General features: G+C 39.0%; 3 protein-coding genes across 13 annotated transcripts in view; 2 read left to right on the top strand and 1 right to left on the bottom strand.

Annotated features, from left to right (window-relative positions):
- prdm16 (PR domain containing 16) overlaps positions 1–22252 on the top strand; it is a 235503-nt gene that overhangs the window by 175968 nt on the left and 37283 nt on the right. The gene's annotated exons all lie outside the window — the stretch shown is intronic.
- On the top strand, positions 9569–15644 carry LOC129170142 (uncharacterized). The gene is made up of 2 exons (XM_054757426.1): positions 9569–10888; positions 11800–15644. Exons 1-2 carry the CDS (start codon positions 10116–10118, stop codon positions 12548–12550), a joined length of 1524 nt encoding a protein of 507 aa, XP_054613401.1. The 5' UTR covers positions 9569–10115; the 3' UTR covers positions 12551–15644.
- LOC129170074 (uncharacterized) lies at positions 12806–19484 on the bottom strand. The gene is made up of 9 exons (XM_054757300.1): positions 18440–19484; positions 17057–17269; positions 16815–16956; positions 16129–16694; positions 15700–16022; positions 15382–15563; positions 14699–14871; positions 13813–14027; positions 12806–13206 (listed from the first exon to the last, which is right to left on the bottom strand). The coding sequence occupies exons 1-9, from the start codon at positions 18733–18735 to the stop codon at positions 12953–12955; spliced, it is 2364 nt and encodes a 787-aa protein (XP_054613275.1). The 5' UTR covers positions 18736–19484; the 3' UTR covers positions 12806–12952.

Below are 22252 nucleotides of genomic sequence, written 5' to 3'. Positions count from 1 at the left end.
GATACGCGCACAGAATATTCTCCCTCACCGTTGCCTGTCACCTGTGCCTCCTTCTCACCACAATGTGCTCTGTGCCAGTTTGCACCTGCCTTTCAAACATGCTAAATATAGATGCAAAAATACCAACCTCAAACAGTATCAAATTTGCCATATTTTCCACCAGCATCCGGTCGAGAAGTGTTAGCCAAAGTGTTGTTAAGGAAAGGGAAACTGGCTGGAAAACTTTACTGGATATATATTTTTTTTAAGTTAGTAAATTAGTTAGTTAAAACCGGAGGGCACCGGGAAGTAAGGGCAAAATACGTGAGTATCCCGGGGAAAACAGAAGGGTTGACAGGTATGATTGTTTGTTGTAATTTCAACCAGCATGCCAAGTGAAGTGCAGTTGTCAAGTGTCAAGTAAAATGGCGCGAGTTCAATGCTTATCCTCCCTGTATACCACAGCCTCACCATGTGAGGTTTAGTGTTTGTTCCTGATGCTGATTGGTCAATTATTTCTGATTGCGTTCCTTGAGGGAAGCATTCTCCATCAGTTGTTAGTGAGCAGTCAAATTATGCCTTCATTTTAATGTGCCCATTGGGAGCCTAGAACCACTCCAAAGTTTTTTTTTCTCTCTCCCGTGTGCTCCCTTTGGTCTTTGCAAGGCCAAGAAGTAACTTATAATGACAGCATTATTAGTCAAATGATAGTGTGAAAGTCATTGTTACTTACTGCTGTGACTTTAATGGACCTTTGGACGCTATCAGCAGTTTGAGGTCTAATGGGTACTTAAAGGGTCTGCCTGTGCCTTTTTCGGGCCATTATTATCACCCCTACTGAGTCTATAAAATATAGTCAAAATTCATCAAGAGGCACAGGACATGGATTGGATTATGCTAGTAAGATGCCAATAGGAGAGGTTTTTTTCTATTTATTTTCTATTATTGCACTGACATCATGATTAGGAGGTTGTTCTTTACAGAAGAATGCCAAAAGGTACAGATTGATTTTGTATATGTTGTAAGTGGACTGCATATTTGCACTGCACCTCTGACTGACGACTCATTCTAAGTGTGTTGTCATAAAACATTTAACTGTTAAAAAAAATGAAACAACAAATGTGATGTACCGCAAATGCTCCAATTAATGCCGCTATTCAGTTAGCCGCAGAGTCTCCTGTAGTCATTGGATGTGTGGTCCAGGCAACCAAATAACCGCTGGGCTCTGTAATTAGCGCTGGGCAAAAAACATTGGCTTTAACCACAGGGGCTGTAGGCAACCTCCTGATGTAGTTTTTAGTAGTTATTAAAGCTACAAGATGTCTTTAACTGCAAATAAAGTATCATGAGTGGTCAGCATCCAGCAGTTTTCTACCTCTGCATGCACTTTATGCTTTAAAATGTTGATTGTGCTATTCAGCTATTAGTGTGAATCTCATGTCTGTTACACTTGCCTGACTGTTGTTTACAATGAAATCATCAGTGGTATTAATGCTGGCTGAGCTACCGCAATTACACTGGTTCTGTTGCTGCTGTCTAGTGCAATATACTTAACATGAACATGTGGTCAAAAAAGAACTGCTTTTTCCTTTCCACTTTCTCATGCACTCCAAATCATTATTAAAGCTGAAAAATTCAGTTGTTATTTATAACAAGTTGTAATTATTGCCTGCTTCCAGTTAACACCCCATTCTCTTTGTGGTTTAGGCAAATAAACGGCCCTGCTATGCCTAAATGTCGTTAGGCGATTATTCTTATCATTTAGTTAGTTTTGATATAATTCCTGTAAATAATGCAAGGGAAGCATACAGCCAATAATTTCCATTGTCTGTAAAATGGCTCTCAGTGCAGTTTACTACAGCAGCGCACACTCATTCATGCGCGTGTGTGTGTGAGTGAGATGAGCCGTGAAGAATAGGATGTTGTCTGACATGCTTGAAGCAGTAATAGGGCAATATGTTGTGTCACCCCCCAGTAATCCTCTTCCATCCCCATCATTTTGTGTGCGTGTGTGTGCAAGAGACCCAATATGTGTGTGATTGATGATACTACTAATGGTGTGTGTAAACACTGGCAGCCCAGTTATCTCTTATCTGACACAGAGGAGAAGGCTTATGTCAACAGCTGCTCCTCCTCTCCATTTATCTCTCTCTATCCTACTCTGCTCGCCCCCTTCAGTTTTTTCCAGCTCACAAAGCAGACTTTAACGTTTGCTTTAAACTACAGATTAATTATTAATTACTCATCGATCTCTCTCTCTCTCTTTTGAAATTGTTATTCAATATATTAGCGTGTGTTCTTCATCCATGAAGGGCATTTGTGAGGTCAGAGTTCAGTGAGGTTGGGCCTGAGAGAGGGCCTGCTGGCTCACAGTCCCTGTTTTAGTTTAGCATTTTTTTATTGAGAAGAATTTTAAAGGCTGTATGAAAATGAGCCGAGATGCAGCGCTGTGGTGTCAGGTTTCAAGACAGAGCGGACTTTGAAGAAACAGAGAACGCGAGGCGTTAGACAACTAATAATTAACAACAACTAAAAACAAAGGTTCATATTACATCTTTGTAATATATTTGTTCAATCAACTACAGTAGTTGAGGGCTGGACACACAGCTAACAACCCATGCCGTGAACAAAACAATGTTATAAAACAAATAGAGTGTATGCATAATGCCCCCTTCACATTTCTGACTGCCCCCCCCACATGTACATGCCTATAGAACCGGCCCTGTTTTATCCACTCCTCTGCTCATTACAGCTGCACTTTCAAGCAGTTACAATTAAGACTCAAATCAATTAATTCAATTAAGACTCATAACTTCCATATAGCCTGTCATCCATAAAGGGTGGCTTGATAGCCATCAGGCAGGCCCTGGACCCACTGACACACTGTTAATATTGTCTCTAACACAAACCACATGGCTACAGAGGTCTTCTACAACATACACACACATTCTGATACCCCGGGCCTTCTCTACCATTTCCCTCCCCCTCTCGTAGGGCAGAGGGGATGAGCGTTCTTAATTAAAGGTTGGATGTGTGGGCCTCAGCATGGAGGTCATCAAGCAGGATCCATTACCTGCATGTTGGGGCCCTCCAGACTCTGAGTTAGGGTGACAATTAACATGAAGGGATTTGTTGAATCGGCCTGTCAAGAGTGAAGCGAAAATTAAGTATCGGACATAAACGAAGGAAGTCGTTTCAGATGGCGAGATGTGATGGCTGAAAATGTGTCACGGAGTCTGGGCTTGGACCAAGAAGGTGTGAGCTGTGATCTCAATAGCTGTATTGTGTTTTCACTTGAACACGGGCCAAAAGCCAGAGTAATGACAGAGTGGAGAAAGGGAGCATGGGGAAGTGTGGAAGTAAAACAATGGTTTACACAATAGTGAAATGGGTCTTTTCCTTCTCACCGACACTATTAGGCTTTCTGTCCTGGCTCGTCTCAGTCCCAGGTTGAGCCGAGGTATACACTCGCATGACACAGAAGCAGCGTGTGTGTTTGGACAAACACACACACATGCAAAACTGACAGATACAACAAGAAGAGAATACACACATGGGTGGGAGGTGACAATTTCCAGGTATTTATGTAATACATTGGAGGAGAGTTGTACGTCTCCTAGCATCATGCATGCCTCTGTGGCTGCAGCTAATCTTACTGGGCACAACCAGAACTGAACCCACCCTTTATTTGACACAACCTGGCTTCTCTCAACAGGTGAAGAAACAGAAAGGGAAGGATGTGAGGTGATGAAGAAGCTGAAAGTTGGTGGGATTTTACAGTACGGGGTGCCCCACAACACTGAGGGCCGCAAACTGAAAAAATCAAAGAATAAGGGGGCCACCTTGATGTTTTAATATTTTGTAAACCAACCCATGTAGATATGCTAAGAAGGACTGTGTTATAGGTGACAAAGCATGTTAATAATATGAACTTTTTCTCCTTAAAATACACCTTTTTTCTCATTTTTTCACTTTTTTTTTTTTTTTTAATATTGCAACTTTATTTATTCATGTGAATCTTTTTTTCCCAACCTAATTGCACGTTTATTTTGGGTGTTTGTTTTGTTTTTTCTCATGATATTACAACTTTTGGAAAAAAAAAAGCCTTTATTCATTTAATGTTTCAATGTTATGCTTCTATTTTTTTCCTCATAATATTCCGATTGTTATTATCATACATTTATTATCATAATATTTTGACGTTATTCTTGTTATTATTTGTTTATTATAGTTATCATTATTTAGTTTTCCTGTTTAATTTTAGTTTTAGAATGTTCTGACGGCCAACTTTGGACACCCTTGTTATAGAAAAATAAGTACTCTACTTGAAAACTGACATACTTTTGGGGTTACTTAATGACTTTAGCTGCCTATAACTTTTTTGAAAATATGAAAAATGTAGTGTGTGCAAGATATCTAGTTTAGCATGTACTGTACGTTTGTGGTGTTATGCACTGTTGTTGTAGTGTTTTGTGTGAGATGGATTTGCAGTTGCGTTGTGCAGTTTCTTAATAAAACATATTTGAGACTCTTTAAAAAAACAAGAGTAGGACACAAAAATGAGTGCACATTTGTGAGTGCACAGTAATTACGTATCATCAGACATATTTGTTAACCTAACTATCCCCAAACGTTTTGACAAGATATGTCATTTTCAGCACAGCAGGTCCATGTCTCGAAATGCTTTGAAAATATGGAAAAATATCATTTTTGTGGCAAGACATCAAGTTTTAAGTGTATGTTCGACATTTGCTTGTTTGTGAACAGGATAATAAACGTAGGAAGGTAAACATAACACTGGTGTTTTTAGAACATTTTATACTGAAAAAAACTACTACACTAGCTCCCCAACTTACGAACACCCGACTAGTGAACATTCGCGGATACGAACACAAGCCGACTGGTCTATATTTTATTTTCATTTTGCCTTGTAATCGTTCAATCAGTATTTATACGACGATTTGTCCTTTTTTCAATATCTCCTCCTCCACCACAACGACATATGCTCGACCACTCCTCTTCAAAGGTAAATAACATTTATCATTACATATTATATCATTTTTATTATTGTTTTTTTCCTTAATTATCCTCGTTTAATATTACTACTACATCCAAACTCATATTTACATACATACACATATACTGTATATGTATACACGTACATGTAGTACCTATATCATTGGTAATATTACCTTTTCCCCGACTTAAGAACAATTCGACATAAGAACGGTCGTCTGGAACCAATTGTGTTCGTAAGTTGGGGACCTAGTGTACTTGTTTTGTTTTTTTTTTTTTTGTTTTGATTGTAATAGTGGTCAAGTATTGTACAGTTTATTACTGACAATATACTCACAATATGCGATACTAATATACTAGGATTTCATGCAAAAAGTAGCAGGTATCCCTAATACCGTACTTTTGAAAATGTAGAAACATATCATATTTTTCTTATACAATACAGTGGAACCTCGGTTTTTGTCATTAATATGTTCCAAAATGACGGAAATGGGAACATACGGAAACCAAGGCAAATTTTTCCCATAGGAAGTTATGTAAAGCCAATTAATATGTTCCAGACACCCCAAAAATATTAATAAAAATACATTTTATAGAGAATATTTATAGTTGCAGAAAACGTTGTAAAATAATTATAAATGACGAATGGATGGAACTTGATGCTGACTTCCCGTACATTCTGGTGGTATTGAATTCAGTAGCGTTTCTCACCTTCTTTATCAAATTGCTGATACTCGCAGCTTTCTTTGGCCGCAAGGCAGATTATTTAGCCGTCACACGCAATAAAATATGCACGGACCATGAATCAGCAACACATAGGGTGCTTTGATTGTGCACTTGAGAAAACCGAATCATACAAAAACTGAGGTGTATGAAAATTGTATGTAGTTTTCAGTATAGCATGTCTGTCACGTTCGTAAAGAGCGTGTTGCAGCTGGCAATGTTGAAGTCCCTGGAAAATAGTCATTTTTAATTTCACAGTGGGTTATGTTTTTGCAACGTTTTTTACTAAAAGTCGTCCTGCATGCTAACTGCTGAGAAGTGGCCATAAGGTTTGCCTCTGAGTTTTCTGTCCGGGTTTAATATGCCGTGCACGTCCTTAAAGTTTATTTCATCTTGTCTCAGTTCTCTCTAAATGACATGTCAAGAAGATGACTGTTTTCTGTCAGTCTCCTTCTTTGCAATAAAGCAACGAGATTCTTGAGCTTGTTAAGCTCAATTTACCTTTGATGCTGAGCAGCAACTGACATGTTTTTTTTTTATATTCACATTGGAAAAGAATTGTCTGGTTTGGATTTCAAGATTAGTCATGTGAGGCTTTTTACGACTTTTGGTTCTCTCCGTAGTGCTGTCCATTGTATTGCAAAAGAAAATGTTATTGAAGGAAGTATCCCTTTTTTCGGGTGTTAATAAATAATTGATAGTGTTACGTGCTTTCAAATGTGTGGCCAGCACCACTTCCCTATTTGTGTTTGCCCAGTTCCAGGAATTGTCCATATTTTGCGTTTCACTTCCGATGTCAGTTGATAGAGTGGAGGTCAAGTTGTGTTGGTGTTGAATACAGGCTTCCTCACCTCATTATTACTCTACATTATTCTTGGCCTGGATGGACTTTAAATCTTCGAGAGATTTACTTGCTCTACTCGTGCTCAGGGAGTTAATAGTTTTTTTCCCACTGTTTGAGTCAGAAAGTCGCATTGTGTCACTGTTTGGCATGATGTGCTGTATTGAAGAAGAGACCAGTTATTTTTGTTGTGTTTATTAATATCTAATTAAGTGATTTCATACTTCGCTTCAGAAAATTATTTATTTGATTTAAAAGACAACATTTTTAATATAAACTCACTTGTGTAAATAAATACACGGAAAAATAAAATGATAAAAATAATAAATGCGAATAAAACATTTTTTAAAAGAACTGTATGCAACTCGCTCCAAATTAGTGGGGCGCCCTTGGCGCTTGGTACTTCTTTCCGCCCAGGGTGTCAATCAAGCCAAAACTGCCACAGTATACACGTACATGTTCGTAGTGCGTGCACATACACAAAAGCAGTCTCAGAGAAGCGATTAACAATTTGGAGTCATTGTGTAACGTTTGTAATTTAACGTTAGTAGCTAAACTTAACCTCATCAGTATTACTAGTTGACAACAAACGCAGTTAACTAGTGCGCGTGTGTGTGTTACGTCCTTTTTTTAACACAAAAAAGCAGGAAAGGCAGCCTCAAAGACCCCTACCAAAATACTGTACAGCCTTGCACTAAATGAATACGGCGTGAACAGAATGAGAGAATAACGTTTCAGATATTAAGTCCAGTGTGTGAAAATGCCAGAGATTTATTTTTCATATTTGTACAAATACATAATGTGGATGCTCATTATATTGTTGAAGTCCATCCATGTTTTTCATTGCATAAATGTCAAAGAAATAAAGTCCTACTTGTTGCTGTAACTTCTCACGGGACTTCACACATAGGCGAGGTGTTGGTGTCTGGAAGTCCACCTCCACCTCTGAGATAGTTAGCGCCGGCTTGTTGACATTTTTTTCTACCGACACCATAAAGAATCTTGAGACCTTCGGTAATGAGGCAATATATTTTTTTGCGTCCTCTTGCTGTTACCTCTTCTCGGACCGCTCTGGTAAGTTTGCTTCATTTTAAGTAGTTTCACACTTCTCACCAAGCTTCTCACAAACTCACGCCTTCTTTCTCTTCGACGTTAAATGGTGGTTGGCAAGCCAACTTAAAGGCGCATTACCAACACCCACTGGACTGGCCCACATAGATTTCTGGCTGTTCAGTCTTTCATGGAACAGTCCATTTTAGTGTGGGGGAGAGGGGCGCTAATAATATATATGTAGCTTTCAGATGGCTTTCTTCTTTGTTCTGTTATTTGTTTGTTTAGTATGCTAACATAATATACATGAATATAGGTGGGGGTGCTGCTGGCTGTGGTGGCCCTGGCTCGTGCTGGCTGGGGGCCCCCTACTGGTTGGGAGCCTAAGGCAATTGCCTACTTTGCCTTAATGGTAGGGCCGCCTCTGGTGACGTGTTCCGTACTCAAAGCAGGAAGAGGCGAGATATAATGCTATTCATATGTTCAAATGTTGTCTGCCCTGTAGGCAGCTGGAGGAATCCGCTTCATACAGTCCCTTTAACACAAAGAAATAATAGAAAACAGACATCATATGCCCTTGCCTATACCTCCTAATCACTTTAAAACTAATGGAAAAGTATTGTCTGCAATTGGCTGTGGACCAGTCTAGTCAGCTGGGATAGGCTCCAGCATACCCCCGCGCCCCTAATGAGGATAGGCGGCATAGAAAATGGATGGACAGATTGAAAAGTATTATGTGTTGTTTTTTAATTAAAAATCCATTATCTTCAGCACAACATCTCAGCCATCTTTGTGGACTGTTCTGAGATAAGACTCACCAATTTGTGATGAATATACATCTTGCATATCGGTGAAATGATGCTAATGTTGTCAGAATCGGTAGTTATGGTGTTAATGTAGTGCTTAATCTTTATCATATTCCTAATTTCCAATGAGTACACATAGAATGACACCCGGGGTTTGACCTATTATCTTCGTTATCTTATTTATCTTATTTTTTTTTATATTATCTTAGTTTTTAGGTGTACATGCAGGTAGGTGCATGCCCCCAAAATGCCCTTTGTTCTAACTTGTATATACTGTAGTACAGCCATTGAGTCGAATGTATTAGAAACTACAACCGCCTAATATCCCAATGGTAGAAATGAAATGAGGACTATAATGGTGGTTAATACATCGTAGTGTAGTGGCATTCAAGCAATCTGGTTGAGTGTTTGAGGCAATGACATAATATCATAGCCCATTACTCTTTTTTCTTTTTCTTTTTACCCCCAAACTAGTCACTCTGGACTCTCTCAGCACTCACACAATTAAGTTTGATTTTTAAAGCTCATCACAACCATTTTGGTTTCATATGCCGAGCCAAATCCAAACAAGCCTGCAAAACATATGGGAAAACACCCTCCTTTGGGTTTCCAACACAAAACCAATATGGCTGTAACCATAGTTATATAATAGTGAGTTTACATTGTGTGTGTAAACAAACTCAGCTGTATGAGAGGCCCCTTGAGAGATAATTCATACTTGGTTTCACACGCAATATCATAATCTCACATGTACACCACTATACTCTCACACAAACACTACTATACCCTCTTACATGCATAATCATACTCTCTCACACACAGTATTGTCTGGGCCATAAATCATAATCACTTAAAAACACTATCATACTCTCACACATACACTATCATACTCTCTTAAAAACACTATCATACTCTCACACATACACTATCATACTCTCACACATACACTATCATACTCTCTTAAAAACACTATCATACTCTCACACATACACCATCATACTCTCACACATACACTATCATACTCTCACACATACACTATCATACTCTCTTAAAAACACTATCATACTCTCACACATACACTATCATACTCTCACACATACACTATCATACTCTCACACATACACTATCATACTCTCACACATACACCATCATACTCTCACACATACACTATCACACTCTCACACATACACCATCATACTCTCATAAAAACACTATCATACTCTCTTAAAAACACTATCATACTCTCACACATACACCATCATACTCTCACACATACACTATCATACTCTCACACATACACCATCATACTCTCACACATACACTATCATACTCTCACACATACACCATCATACTCTCACACATACACTATCATACTCTCACACATACACCATCATACTCTCTTAAAAACACAATCATACTCAATGATGACAATGATTGTGTGTTTAAGAAGTTATGATGGTTTATGTGAGAGGGAATTGTACCATGTGTGAAAGAGTATAATTGAACAGGAAGTTAGTTTGATCAAACAGGAAGACAGTTTAAATCCTCATTCCTTGATTGGCTTACAGCCCTAAAAATAAAGCCTGGACCTTCTCAGAGTACTGCTAGCTAAACTGAAGCTACGTGGGAGCATTCAAATCAAGCAGCAGCACTTTCAAGGACAACTTTATAGTTTTTTTAAGAACAGTAGCAAAGTAGTCATGATTTTTCCACTTATTTACCTTCTTTTTCAAGTTCAGTTTTTGTTTGTGGGAGTAAATGGTAATGAGGAGGACATTGCTATTTTTTTCACTAATACCATGAGGTGTGTTCAGACCATTGTAAGGGAAACAGACAGCCTGGGACATGACAGCATGATTTTGGAACGATTATTCTGTGAGCTTAACGGATATGCACGGACAATTTCTTTCTTTCTCTCAATAAGCCAGCAGTTAGAAGGGGGTGACATTCAAGGAAGCTTAGGTGCACTGGAGGCACTCTATGCATGTTTTTGTTCCATCATAAATTCGTATGAAAACTCAAGATCTGTGGAAATGAGACAAAGGGATATGTTTACTTCAAGAGCACCACCAACAATCAGAACTGGTCATCCTGGTCGCCCTCAGTACAATATATTCCATGAACAAATTACCTACTGTTTGTCCCTTGGAATGAGTTGGCAAAGGATAGCTGTATGTTTTGGAATCAGCAGAAGGACATTGTACAGGCACAGACAGCAACTTCAAATTGGGCCACTGACTTACACAGCAATGTCTGATGAGGCCTTGACTGACATTGTTAGTGCAATCCTTCAAACCACCCCAAATGCAGGAGAAAGGTATGTGCTCGGAGGCCTCCGATCACGCAACATTAGAATACAGCGTTGGAGAGTGAGACGTTGCCTGCAACAGCTTGACCCAGTTGGACGGGCCTTCCGCCGCCGCCGTGCAATTCGCCGAAGAATTTACAATGTTCAGACTCCTAATCAATTATGGTGAGTGTTTTGTAATATTACATCAAGTTTGGTTCTTTGAACACACACACTGGTAATATATGTATACAGACATTCTTACTCTTGCAGCCTAAAACAGCACATTACAGTGGATATGGTATTGAAGTCTATGCCACAAAAAACACAATATTAACAATGACTGAATTGCTGGAACCACTGCCATCATTTTTAGGGGAATTTAGCCTGTTTTTCTCATTTAATTTTGCCAAATCAATGTGTTTTAATTGTATGCTAAAACACACAGCTGCAAGCTCACAGCCATCAGGCTGCAAAGCTTCCAACACACCATATGACTTTACATAAAGCATATCTGTGGAATGGAATCATAGAGTTGCAGGGGAAATATGAATTATTAATATATGGGGTAAGGTTACCGTCAAAAGTTTTGTGCGTGTACACATAAAAATCGTGCACGTATTAAAAATGTGTGCATGTTAGTCTATAGTTGTGCATAAATTACAAAAAAAATTGTAAACTCTTGTTTGAGTCAAACCACGCATAGATTATGCATAGATTATGCAGTGTATTAATTATCTGTAAGAATGCAACTCATAGTTACAGCTTTACAAAATTACAAATACGGGTTACAGTTTACGGACGTACACTTTCTTCAACGTGAAATAACTGTCAAAGCTACGTCATGAGGTCACAGGCATTATGTATCAAGTCGAAGATAACATCGATTCGGCTGTAAAAAGCGCCGTCTTTTAACTAATTATTGTCCTAGAAAGGTTGTTTATGAGCGATATCGCTTATAAACTGAGGGAAGACTTTAAAAATTAAAAGTTACTGAGCTGTATGTTCCTACAGAGTGCAGGTAGGTGGGGGTTTGGTGTGGGGTCTATCGCAAGACTGAATACAGTAGTAAATGTTGGCAATTTTTCTCCCCACAGGCACATCGATGGAAACCATAAGCTGGTGAGGTGGAGGTTGGTCTTTCATGGATGTGTTGACGGCTTTAGCCGGACCATCATATACTTGCAGTGCCTCAGTAACAACAGGGCATCAAGCGTACTGGAACTGTTTTGTACTGGTGTACAGAGCTTTGGCCTTCCCTTAAGAGTACGCTGTGACCATGGCATGGAGAACACAGCAGTTGCCCGGTATATGCTGGAGAGAAGGGGTTTAAACAGAGGCAGTGTCATTACTGGACGCAGTGTCCACAATCAGAGGATTGAACGGTTGTGGGCAGAGCTAAACAGAGTTGTCTCATTCCACTTCAGTAACCTCTTCACCTTCATGGAAAATGAGGGCATACTGGATTCTACAGATGAACTCCATCTGTTTTGTCTGCACTACATCTACTTGCCAAGAGTTCAGAGGGCGGCTGCAGAATTCCGAAATCAGTGGAACAATCATGGATTATCTACACAAGGAGGACAAACACCTCTCCAACTGTGGCAGAGAGGGGTTCTTAACAGTGCAATTCAGGACATTTTAGCAGGAAATGATACCTTGGAAATCAATGAAGACACCCTTCTACAGTTAGAGACTGAAAACAATATTGTTGTTCCAGTAAACAACTTTAATGCAAATCAAACAGTTCTGAACAGAATTCACGAGACAGTAGACCCACTGAGTGATGATGGTAACCACGGCATACAATTATTTTTAGGCCTGGTGAATTTTATTAGTGAACAGTAACAAGGACGCTTGAGTACTAGAACACTGTGGATTGTACTCTAACAGATAAATGGTAAATGGCTGCATATAGTACTTTTATGCAAAGTGCTAAGCTAAACAGTTTATCTCACAACAGACTGAATAATGTAACCAACATTTAGCTTTTTTTTGCACCACTGGGCTTGTATACCCTAAAAAAAAAAAATAATAACTTCCCAACCACTCCACTAGAAAAGAATGTGACAGAAAAAAGGTATTCTATACAGCCTGTGAATGCATTGGTTATTGGAAAAAAAAAAGTTTTGGCTCACTACTGAAAATGTGTTTTTTTTTTTTTTTTCAAACTGGAATAGTTACCTGTAATAGCATCAAATGCAAGATTTTTCTGCAAATGGCTAAGCTTGAATGTTCACAGTCCATATATTATTCTCTACCAAAACCCTGTGTGTTACCTAATGCAAAGTCCATACTCTCCCTGAAATCCTCGTATGTGTCAAGCAGCGGCAACTTAAGGCAGTTGATGCAGGTGTTTGCCATTGGCAAACAGCGTCTGGAGCTGACAGGCTGATCATGCAAGAAATCAACTGATGGTTGAGGGGAGAAGCCAACCGGAGGGATGACACTTGCACCCGTTGCAAAGGCTAGGATTTTACCTAGCTTTGAGGATCCCTCTTGCTCTAACACACAGAAAAACAAGCAAGCAAACACCAAAGACAACAATGAGAATTTACAGCAATTATACCAGAAAGTAAATAGTACCATATAGAAAGCTCCAAAAGGAATGTAAGACGAAGAAAAGAGAGAAATGAAAGTGATAGATGAAAAGAACTTAAGGAGAGGAGTGAAAGAAAAAAGAAAAAAGTTACTAGAACTACAAAAATAGCATACAAAATTATTTAAAAGGTATATAATGGAAAGACAACCAATTCTAGAGGAGACAGATTGCAAAAAGAAAGGAAGCAAAGAGTAAAGATAGAGGAAGGGAAAATGAGTAAAAAACTTAAAAAAAACAAAAAAAAAGGATAAATGGAAAAAAAAAAAAGGAAAGACTGAAAGAGAGACCCAATATGGGAACAAAAGTTGACAACTTGGCCAAATGGTGGCATTAGCAAAGGTTAGGGAAAAACCAAAATCCTTTTGATTCAACCTCTGAGAATAATGAATGTTCATTGCAATTAGTAGTCCATGTATTTTCTCCTAGCCCAGTATACTGTATGTACAATTTGTAAACGTGACAAAAGCATGAGACAGTGCCATATCTAACATATCTAGCAAATAATTACCTTCAACATCCTGCAGGTAGTCCCTCCAAAATGGAACAACACGTTCCTCTGCCCTTCTTTTGTTGCTTCCCACTGCAGACAGCCGGATGTGGAACAGGTGATCCATTAAGTCAGCAGTGAGTGGGGATGGTTCGTGACACATTAAGGGTCTAAAACTGTCTGGGTGCATTCTGATCGCATCCAGAACACCAAGGGTCTTCAGCCCCTCCTTAAATCTACACAAATGAGACACAAGAAGACAAAAATGTCTGTTTCAAATTGTGTTGATAATCATATATTGTTAGGCTAGCAGGGGGAAAGGGATGACTTGCTTCATCAATGCAGAATAAAAGCTAGAAAATCCAAGATGCCAGCACAAGTTAGGATGAAATCTAGGATGGCAAAAAATGTGAAATATGTTTTGTCTTTGACAATCTGAAATTTATCTGTTCAGACTCGCCAAACAATTTCAAATCCAATTTAATCCCAAATGTACAAGCTAGCAATCATTTTTAGAAGAACCAGAAGAAAGACTACACAGAATTTATCGTTGTGGTTAAAATTTTGTTTTTGTATGTGTAATATGTCTCAATTTTGAAAATGTAGTTGTTGTAATGTGTGCAAATAGTTTATTTTACAGGGTACTTTAGAGATGGTAATGAGTTGCTTACTTCATCAATTGTTTGGAACCTGTTTTTTTTTGTTATTCTTACACAACCCATGTAGGCATTTGATAAGGATATACAGTGGCTTTTTAATTAAAAATTAAAAAGAAAAAAAATACAGTACATGTTCAAATGTTTTGTTGTTGTATTTGTGCAGAGGAGAAAATATAGCAGAAAATATCACTATCCATGTAACAAAAATTTCACAAATTTGCTGTTCTGAACAATAGTGTTACACAAACCTTTCAAATGCCCCGCAGACTCTGTGGACCACCTGAAACATGAGAATGTCTTTAACCAGCAGATCTCTGTCCTCAATGCATTTCAGTGGCCTGAGACACCCAGCATTTGCCAGGTAATCTTGCAGTGGTTCAGTGGCGTTTATCAGGTCATCCAAAGACGTACATTCGGACACCTAAAAACACCACACAAAAGAAAAAAGAGAAATAATAAACTAAAGCAAAGGTTGGCATCCAAGGATGCAAAAAGTATGTGTGGTAAATCTGTAGCCTCCTTTTGACAAGTGTTTTGTGGATAGAAAACAACACCACACACTATCTTTGAAAAGTGTTGATTCAACTGTATGATCATTTTGGAGTCTGCAGGTTTTGGTGCTGTTGAACTGGATTGCATTATACTGAGAGGTGTTTTGGTTATTTAGCCTTCCAACACTGAAATGAATGGGGCAGACAAAATAACAAATGTCAGAATAACATAATACAGTTCACTGACAGCCCAAACTACATCCTCCAAAATGATCACAGAGTTGAATCAACACCTCTCTAAAACAGTTTGAACAAAACCTGAACATTAAAACCTTCATGAACGTAGGATTTATTGCAGGACTGTTGGATTAGGCTACATTACTTTTAGCGAGGTAGACCTAATAAATTGGCAACTGAGTGTATGTTTACAATAAATTTACCTTTTTAACCTTCTCATAGCGGTCTGTATCAGCAATGTCTTCCAAGACAGGCTTTACTGAAGAACTGCCACCAACTAGACAAGAATACAGTGTTGGTGCAATGAATCCTGGTGGAGGACCGCCATGGACAAGACTTACGGCAATGGCCTGGCCAGCGATAAAATATTTATCTTCTCTTAAAGCTGAAACAAACATAGCATGGAAGACAAAACAGAGGATAAAATGAATGGTACGCACCCTAGGACAAAACTAGTGCTGGGAAAAAGGGATATTGGGGGGGGGGGGGGGGGAATCGATACACTGGAACCAAACATATACCTGAACTGTCCAAAGCCAAGTTCAATTTATCGTCTCTTCCTTCAAACATTGGTGACAGTACCAGGGCTTCCATGAGCAACCGTAAAAATTCTCTCCTAGGGCCACCAAGGTCCACAGCCTCTTCATTCATTCCTAAGTCATCTGAAAACTTGATGCACATCTGGTGCTTGGGATTATAGGACAGTCGTCTGAAGCCCCGCAGAGCACCATCCAGTACTGAAGACCTATTAATGTTGAACCTGCATCTTTTGTTACTGTCAATTAGGGATGCAAGATTGAGGAGCACTTCCTGTGCTGATTTTGCATTTATGTGTTCGGATGCCCTGTTGAAAGAAAACCAGATAATTACAAAGACTTGACTTTTTCTTACCACTGTCTATCTGAAATGACCACACTAATTAAACAGTGTCATATTAACCAGTCACTTACACATGACTCTCAGGACTGGCCATTATTGCCTGGTTTACTTCCTCATCATCAGAAGAAAGGTCTGAGATGGAACCCATGATCGAAAGGTAGGCAGCATAGTTGTCATCACTAGCTGATGGTGTCTGGTTCACTGTGCCAACACTATCTAAGTCAATGACACTGGATGCTTCGTGTGTTGAAGAAGGCTGGTTAGCTCTGGTCATGACATCGCTGGATGTTTGCTGTGTTGCAGAAGGCTGGTTAGCTCTGGTCATGACATCACTGGATGTTTGCTGTGTTGAAGAAGGCTGGTTAGCTCTGGTCATGACATCACTGGATGTTTGCTGTGTTGAAGAAGGCTGGTTAGCTCTGGTCATGACATCGCTGGATGCTTGCTGTGTTGCAGAGAGCTGGTTAGCTCTGGCCCTTCTTGTGAAAGGATAACTAGAGATCTGCTGTATTGATGCAGTTTGGTTTCCCCTGGCCCTTGTGGTCATACAGTCACTGGTCTGACTGGTACTGTGGTCACTAGATGCTGATGTAGCGTCAACCTCCACACAACTGTCCTCCGAATCTGTGCTGTCAGACTTAACAACAAAAAATATGTTTTTAGAAAATGTTGGGTTAAACCCATTGCCAAACCATGAAAACTGTATGGTCCAATTGACATAGGAACACACTGCTTGACATTTTTTTAAATAGCTTACCGGAAATGGAAGATTTGTCGATGGCCTAATGTACACTGCCTTTGATTTGAACACCTTGTGAATCATAAAGCCATTCAGTTCCTGGCCCTCACGCAACTTTGGTGAAACCAGTTTGTTTCCACATGCCATCAAAAGATCAATACTGAATAACAAACAAGAAAAAATAGAATTCAATTTCAAAACCACCCTGTATCAATCAACCCATAAGGTATAACGTGCAATGTCGTAATATTAAAAAATACCTGACATCCTCAGGAATTCTGTCCTTGAATGCTTCTCTTATCTCTGCAATGACTGTCCTGCAGTCCCACATTTTCCTCATCTCAAAGGCACTTAAAATATAGCCCCTTTCATGAAGCCTTCTTTTGGTTTTGTGTTTGCAGACTTCATCCCATGTAGAATCAGGTAGCAGTATGATGTCCTTATTAAAGGTTGGGTGATTTAAGGCAGTAGGCCTAAAAAAGAAAGCATTATCATTATATTTAGTCATTTAGCAAACTTTTTTGTCCAGAGCAACTTACAATCAATGCAAGACAATCAAACATTTAGAGGACAGTAATTAAAAAGAGCCTTGTCTCAATACATATTGCATTACATAACATTTTCAGCTGGCAATGGCAATAACATCCACACTATTAACTTTAGCTAGTTCTTATCTTAATAAATATGTGCACACGTCTTTATTGTCTCTTATTAACTCTTTGCATTGAACATAAATTATAGCTGAGTCACATTTATGTTACATATAGTAGTTATGAAGGCTTTCAGGTTTATCTTTTCTAAAACAGGAAAATCTAAGTACAGGCTTAGTTTCACACATCTGGTGACTAACATAATTACTTTGGTAAGAACTAGATTTTAATAACAGCGTGCTGCGTGTGAAACAAGTTGTTTAGTTTCCTAACTGTCATCAGTGGAGACTCATTCGCTGCTTCAGGGTTAAACTGTCACTAACTTTGGAGTTACCACCGTTACTGTACAAGGTTGCTGCTAAACAAAACTCATGAACTCAACTTGATTCTCGTTTACTTAGAATAGATACTATAGCTCATTTTGAACATTCGCTGTTACATTCAGTCTTAGTGCTAACATGACTGCTCTGAGTGCAACCACACGGAATCGCAAGTGGACAGGTGTCGCGACACCGGAGCGCAGCTGAAATGAGCTGTTCGCCTATTCTGTTAACGCTACTTACGTTATGAAATGGCTCCACACAGCAGACTGACCTGTACTCAAGCCTTGAGTAATATTAACTGTTGTCATTTTAAGATGTAACGTTACGTAAAGTTGTTGGAAAATACCTGACATTAACACTAAGTCAGTTCTGAATGTTGTTTTAGGTTACTTTTCAAATAGCTAATTGCCCAGCCCTAGGTTTACAGGTTAAATTAGTTAGGTAGTATGCGGGTTTAATGTTATTCAGCAGCGTTAATTTTAACGAAACACTACAACGTCTCACTCTTAACATTTTCACTGTCCCTTAACGAATACTGACAAAAGTAACTGCTAGTGTTAATGCTAATGTGTTAGCGTAGAAGCAGTAATATTATTAAGCGGTAGCTTAAATAAAAAAAAAAAAACATCCGCGGCTAAATAAATGATTAAACCTTATTCAATAAACTCACCTCTTCCTTGACTTTGAAGCCCATCCACCGAAATACTGTTGAGTTCGATATCGAGGTTGCATCACTTGGTTCAGGCTAGATCCAGACGAAGTGCTACTGGCACTTCCTGATACACCTGATGAGCTAGCCCTGAAGATCCGCCGCATTTCCTCCTCCACAGTCGCGTTAGAAGAGGCACCTGTGGGTGTCTGTCGCCTTTGATCCAACATTTCTGACATTGTTGTGATAACGGTTGGAGAGTTTAAAATGTTGTTTAAAAGGCCAATGGCTTCACTGAGTTTCTCCCGGTCCGCCATCTTCTTCTATCAGTCATGATTGGGAAGGTGGGCCATGTCCATGAAATCCTGCTTCCTCCAGCTTCGTCAAAGATAGCCAATCAGGCACTGAGAATTCAGGACTGTTTCCGTTTCAATCAAACTCTCTCACACAAACAACTATTCTCATTCACATACCCTACCATTCTGTCTTACATTCACTGACATTTGGATCCTTATACATGATTATTTGCATTCACATGATGGTGTATGTGTAAGAGTATGATAGTGTTTTTAAGAGAGTATGATAGTGTATGTGTGAGAGTATGATAGTGTATGTGTAAGAGTATGATAGTGTTTTTAAGAGAGTATGATGGTTTATGTGTGAGAGTATGATAGTGTTTTTAAGAGAGTATGATGGTGTATGTGTGAGAGTATGATAGTGTTTTTAAGAGAGTATGATGGTGTATGTGTGAGAGTATGATGGTGTATGTGTGAGAGTATGATGGTGTATGTGTGAGAGTATGATAGTGTATGTGTGAGAGTATGATAGTGTTTTTAAGAGAGTATGATGGTGTATGTGTGAGAGTATGATAGTGTTTTTAAGAGAGTATGATAGTGTATGTGTGAGAGTATGATAGTGTTTTTAAGAGAGCATGATGGTGTATGTGTGAGAGTATGATAGTGTATGTGTGAGAGTATGATAGTGTTTTTAAGAGAGTATAGTGGTGTACATGTGAGATTATGATATTGCGTGTGAAACCAAGTATGAATTATCTCTCAAGGGGCCTCTCATACAGCTGCACCGTCAAACACGCCCATAAACAACAACTCTTTGCTCACTGTGCGTTCTCTCCAGCCAATAAACAGCTGTATTTCCTCCCAATACATATTTAAAAATCACTCACTTACTTTGTTCTCCAGGGTCTGTTTGCAATTATCATAAGTAATGCACGTGCTTTATTGAACGTACGAAGAGTGCAGTATGTTAAAAAAAAAAGGCTAAGGTGGGGCACTCCACGGGACACGGCGTAACTCTGATGCACTGTTCATATATCTCCCCATTTAGCCAGCACCTGCTTGGCTGTAATGAGCTAATATATCTCCTCACTAATTGCCATAAATACATGTAATAAAAGCTGGGCCTGTAAAAGGCTGCGCAACAGTAAAACTGATCTTTGCACACGCGTTTACTTTGAACGTATCACATTTGGGAGGGAATACACACTAAAACACCCCCACGCACAGGGACACTCCTACACACATTTATCCAGGCTTTTAATAAGAGGCTGTAAATAACACACGACTGTTTCATTAATGAGGCCCCAGCCTGGAAACTCACTGCCTGTCCACTTTCACAGCATGCACACTTCCTGTTTGAAGTTGCCTGTACATGGCAACCCATCTGATGGCAAGACGTGGGCACAGTAGCGTGATCATGTGTGGAAGTTTGTGGAAGTATGTCACTTCTGCTGTTACTATCAAAATGTGACAATACTTATATAGTAAATTAGTAGCTGGTACTAATTACTGGGTGTTATACTGTATGTTGCTGTAATTTAGTTGTACCGAGTATAGGAGTACAGTACACTGCATCGTCATACTTGTGTTTTGTATTTTGACCTTTTTTTTTTACTGTAATATAATGTGGTAATCTTATGAACAGTTCTCAGTTTGAGGCAGTGTAATTCCACACCCCTCAAACTACAATCACTGTAACAAACATTCATCCATTTTTTATGCCGCTTGTCCTCACTATGGTCGCAGGGGTATGCTGGAGCCTATCCCAACCGACTTTGGGCAAGAGGCGGGGTACACCCTGGACTGGTCGCCAGCCAATCGCAGGGCACATATATACAAACAACCATTCACACTCACATTCATACTTATGGACAATATAGAGTCACCAATTAACCTAACATGCATGTTTATTTCTGAATGTGGGAAGAAACCGGAGTACCCGGAGAAAAGCCACGCACACAAGGGAAGAACACGCACAGTCCAAACGGAGATTTAAACCCAGATCTTCCCGACCTCCTGACTGGTCATGACTGGCCAACATGCTACTATAACAAACATATGGCTTGTGATAGCAATTTATCTACATTGCTACAATGAACTGGAATAAAACTAGAAAACACTGAAGCGTTGTCTTTTTGGATGAAATCTTGCATTGTTGAGACAAGTTGCACACAGCAAATGCAGTTGCAGAGCACCACAATGAATGACCTTTGAGAAGTTACTATTTTTATTTTCAGTACTGGATCTTATGTGATTATTGAAGATGTACTGTTCGGTGTTATGTCATGTATGTGACATTGTGCACAGATCCATAAAGTGTGTGTGACTCTGCAGATGCAACTGATTTAAAGGAAGCAAGTTGGGTCATTAGAGTGCCGGGTCACATTCTGACACTCACAATGTTTTAACACACACACACACAAACACATACTGGAGCCCAGATGGCTTTTACAAGGCCCTGGGCCCTTCCCAACCTTGCTGACTGGTTTTTAATTATGTCACCCTGGCGACCGGGCCCCAAGATAAAAATGGGTCACATTTAAAATTGCGCACATATGACACATACTGTACAAACTCATACTCAACTCAAACTCATACTGTATGTGTAAGAACGCATTACGCTACCTTCTACTTAGTAGCTTTCTATACGTGTGTAGGTGTGTGTACGTGGATTTACAGCCTGTTTCCTCTTTAGCTGTCACTAGTCTGCCAGACACTGGTTATACAGGTGTACTATTACCAGCACTAGTAATGGGCCACATGCACATACACACTCATAAAATCTATACACACTCCTGATGTGAAGTTCTACCACTCACTTTCCTTTATCACTTTTTTAAAACAATGGCATTCTGCATGATTACATCTATGTAAATAGATTATTTAGAGCAGTGTCAAAACTTTTGCTACCGAGGGCTGCATCCAGAAAAATCGAAGGATGTGGGGTGCCACTTGGATACATTTTGTACATTAAAAATGCTAAAAGCATCTGAACAAAACATTGATGTCCTAGAATTGTGCTTTAGGTGACAAAGCAAATACTTAATAGTGTAATATCTAATAACATATTTTATTGATAATGAATTTATGACACTTTCAGAATATGCCAAGTGATTTGAACACCCCTGGTTTAGAGGATAAATCACTATAAAAATACAAAAAACTCCAAATGAGCACAACAATAATTAGCAGAAATAGTATGGAATAATATTGAAACACAGTTTGAATGTATTCAGATCAGCAAAATGTACATTTAAATGCATATTTAAACTGCTACTGCTCATTCTCATTGCCTGATCTAAATACTTTACGTACTTGGATTGCTACTGCTACTATCCACTATGCTTTTCTGAAACCTGATTTTCTTCACTGTGTTATTCTATAAAGGGCATTCATGCCAATGCAAGTGTTTATAACTTCATTATAATGCAGACAGTAATTAATATGAACAACAAAAACAATTTTACCTGAAAACGTGTGAATTAAAGGTGCACAAACATACATAGATTCATCATTTCTAATCCTATAAGTTAGTTAC

The sequence above is a fragment of the Dunckerocampus dactyliophorus genome, chromosome 1 (assembly GCF_027744805.1).
Source record: "Dunckerocampus dactyliophorus isolate RoL2022-P2 chromosome 1, RoL_Ddac_1.1, whole genome shotgun sequence".
In the NCBI taxonomy this organism is placed as follows: domain Eukaryota; kingdom Metazoa; phylum Chordata; class Actinopteri; order Syngnathiformes; family Syngnathidae; genus Dunckerocampus; species Dunckerocampus dactyliophorus.
Note: the sequence above shows the minus strand (reverse complement) of the source record. Positions and strands in the feature narration are given on the sequence as shown.

Bases quoted from the DNA above. Each gene is read 5' to 3' on its own strand.
- LOC129170142 (XM_054757426.1), top strand. From the start codon at position 10,116: ATGATTTTTCCACTTATTTACCTTCTTTTTCAAGTTCAGTTTTTGTTT. The intron at 10,889-11,799 runs GTGAGTGTTTTG...TTCTCCCCACAG, and splicing joins CAGACTCCTAATCAATTATG to GCACATCGATGGAAACCATA.
- LOC129170074 (XM_054757300.1), bottom strand. From the start codon at position 18,735: ATGGCGGACCGGGAGAAACTCAGTGAAGCCATTGGCCTTTTAAACAAC. The intron at 16,023-16,128 runs GTAAGTGACTGG...TTCTTTCAACAG, and splicing joins GCCAGTCCTGAGAGTCATGT to GGCATCCGAACACATAAATG. The intron at 14,028-14,698 runs GTTTGTGTAACA...TCATTTGTGTAG, and splicing joins GTCTGCGGGGCATTTGAAAG to ATTTAAGGAGGGGCTGAAGA.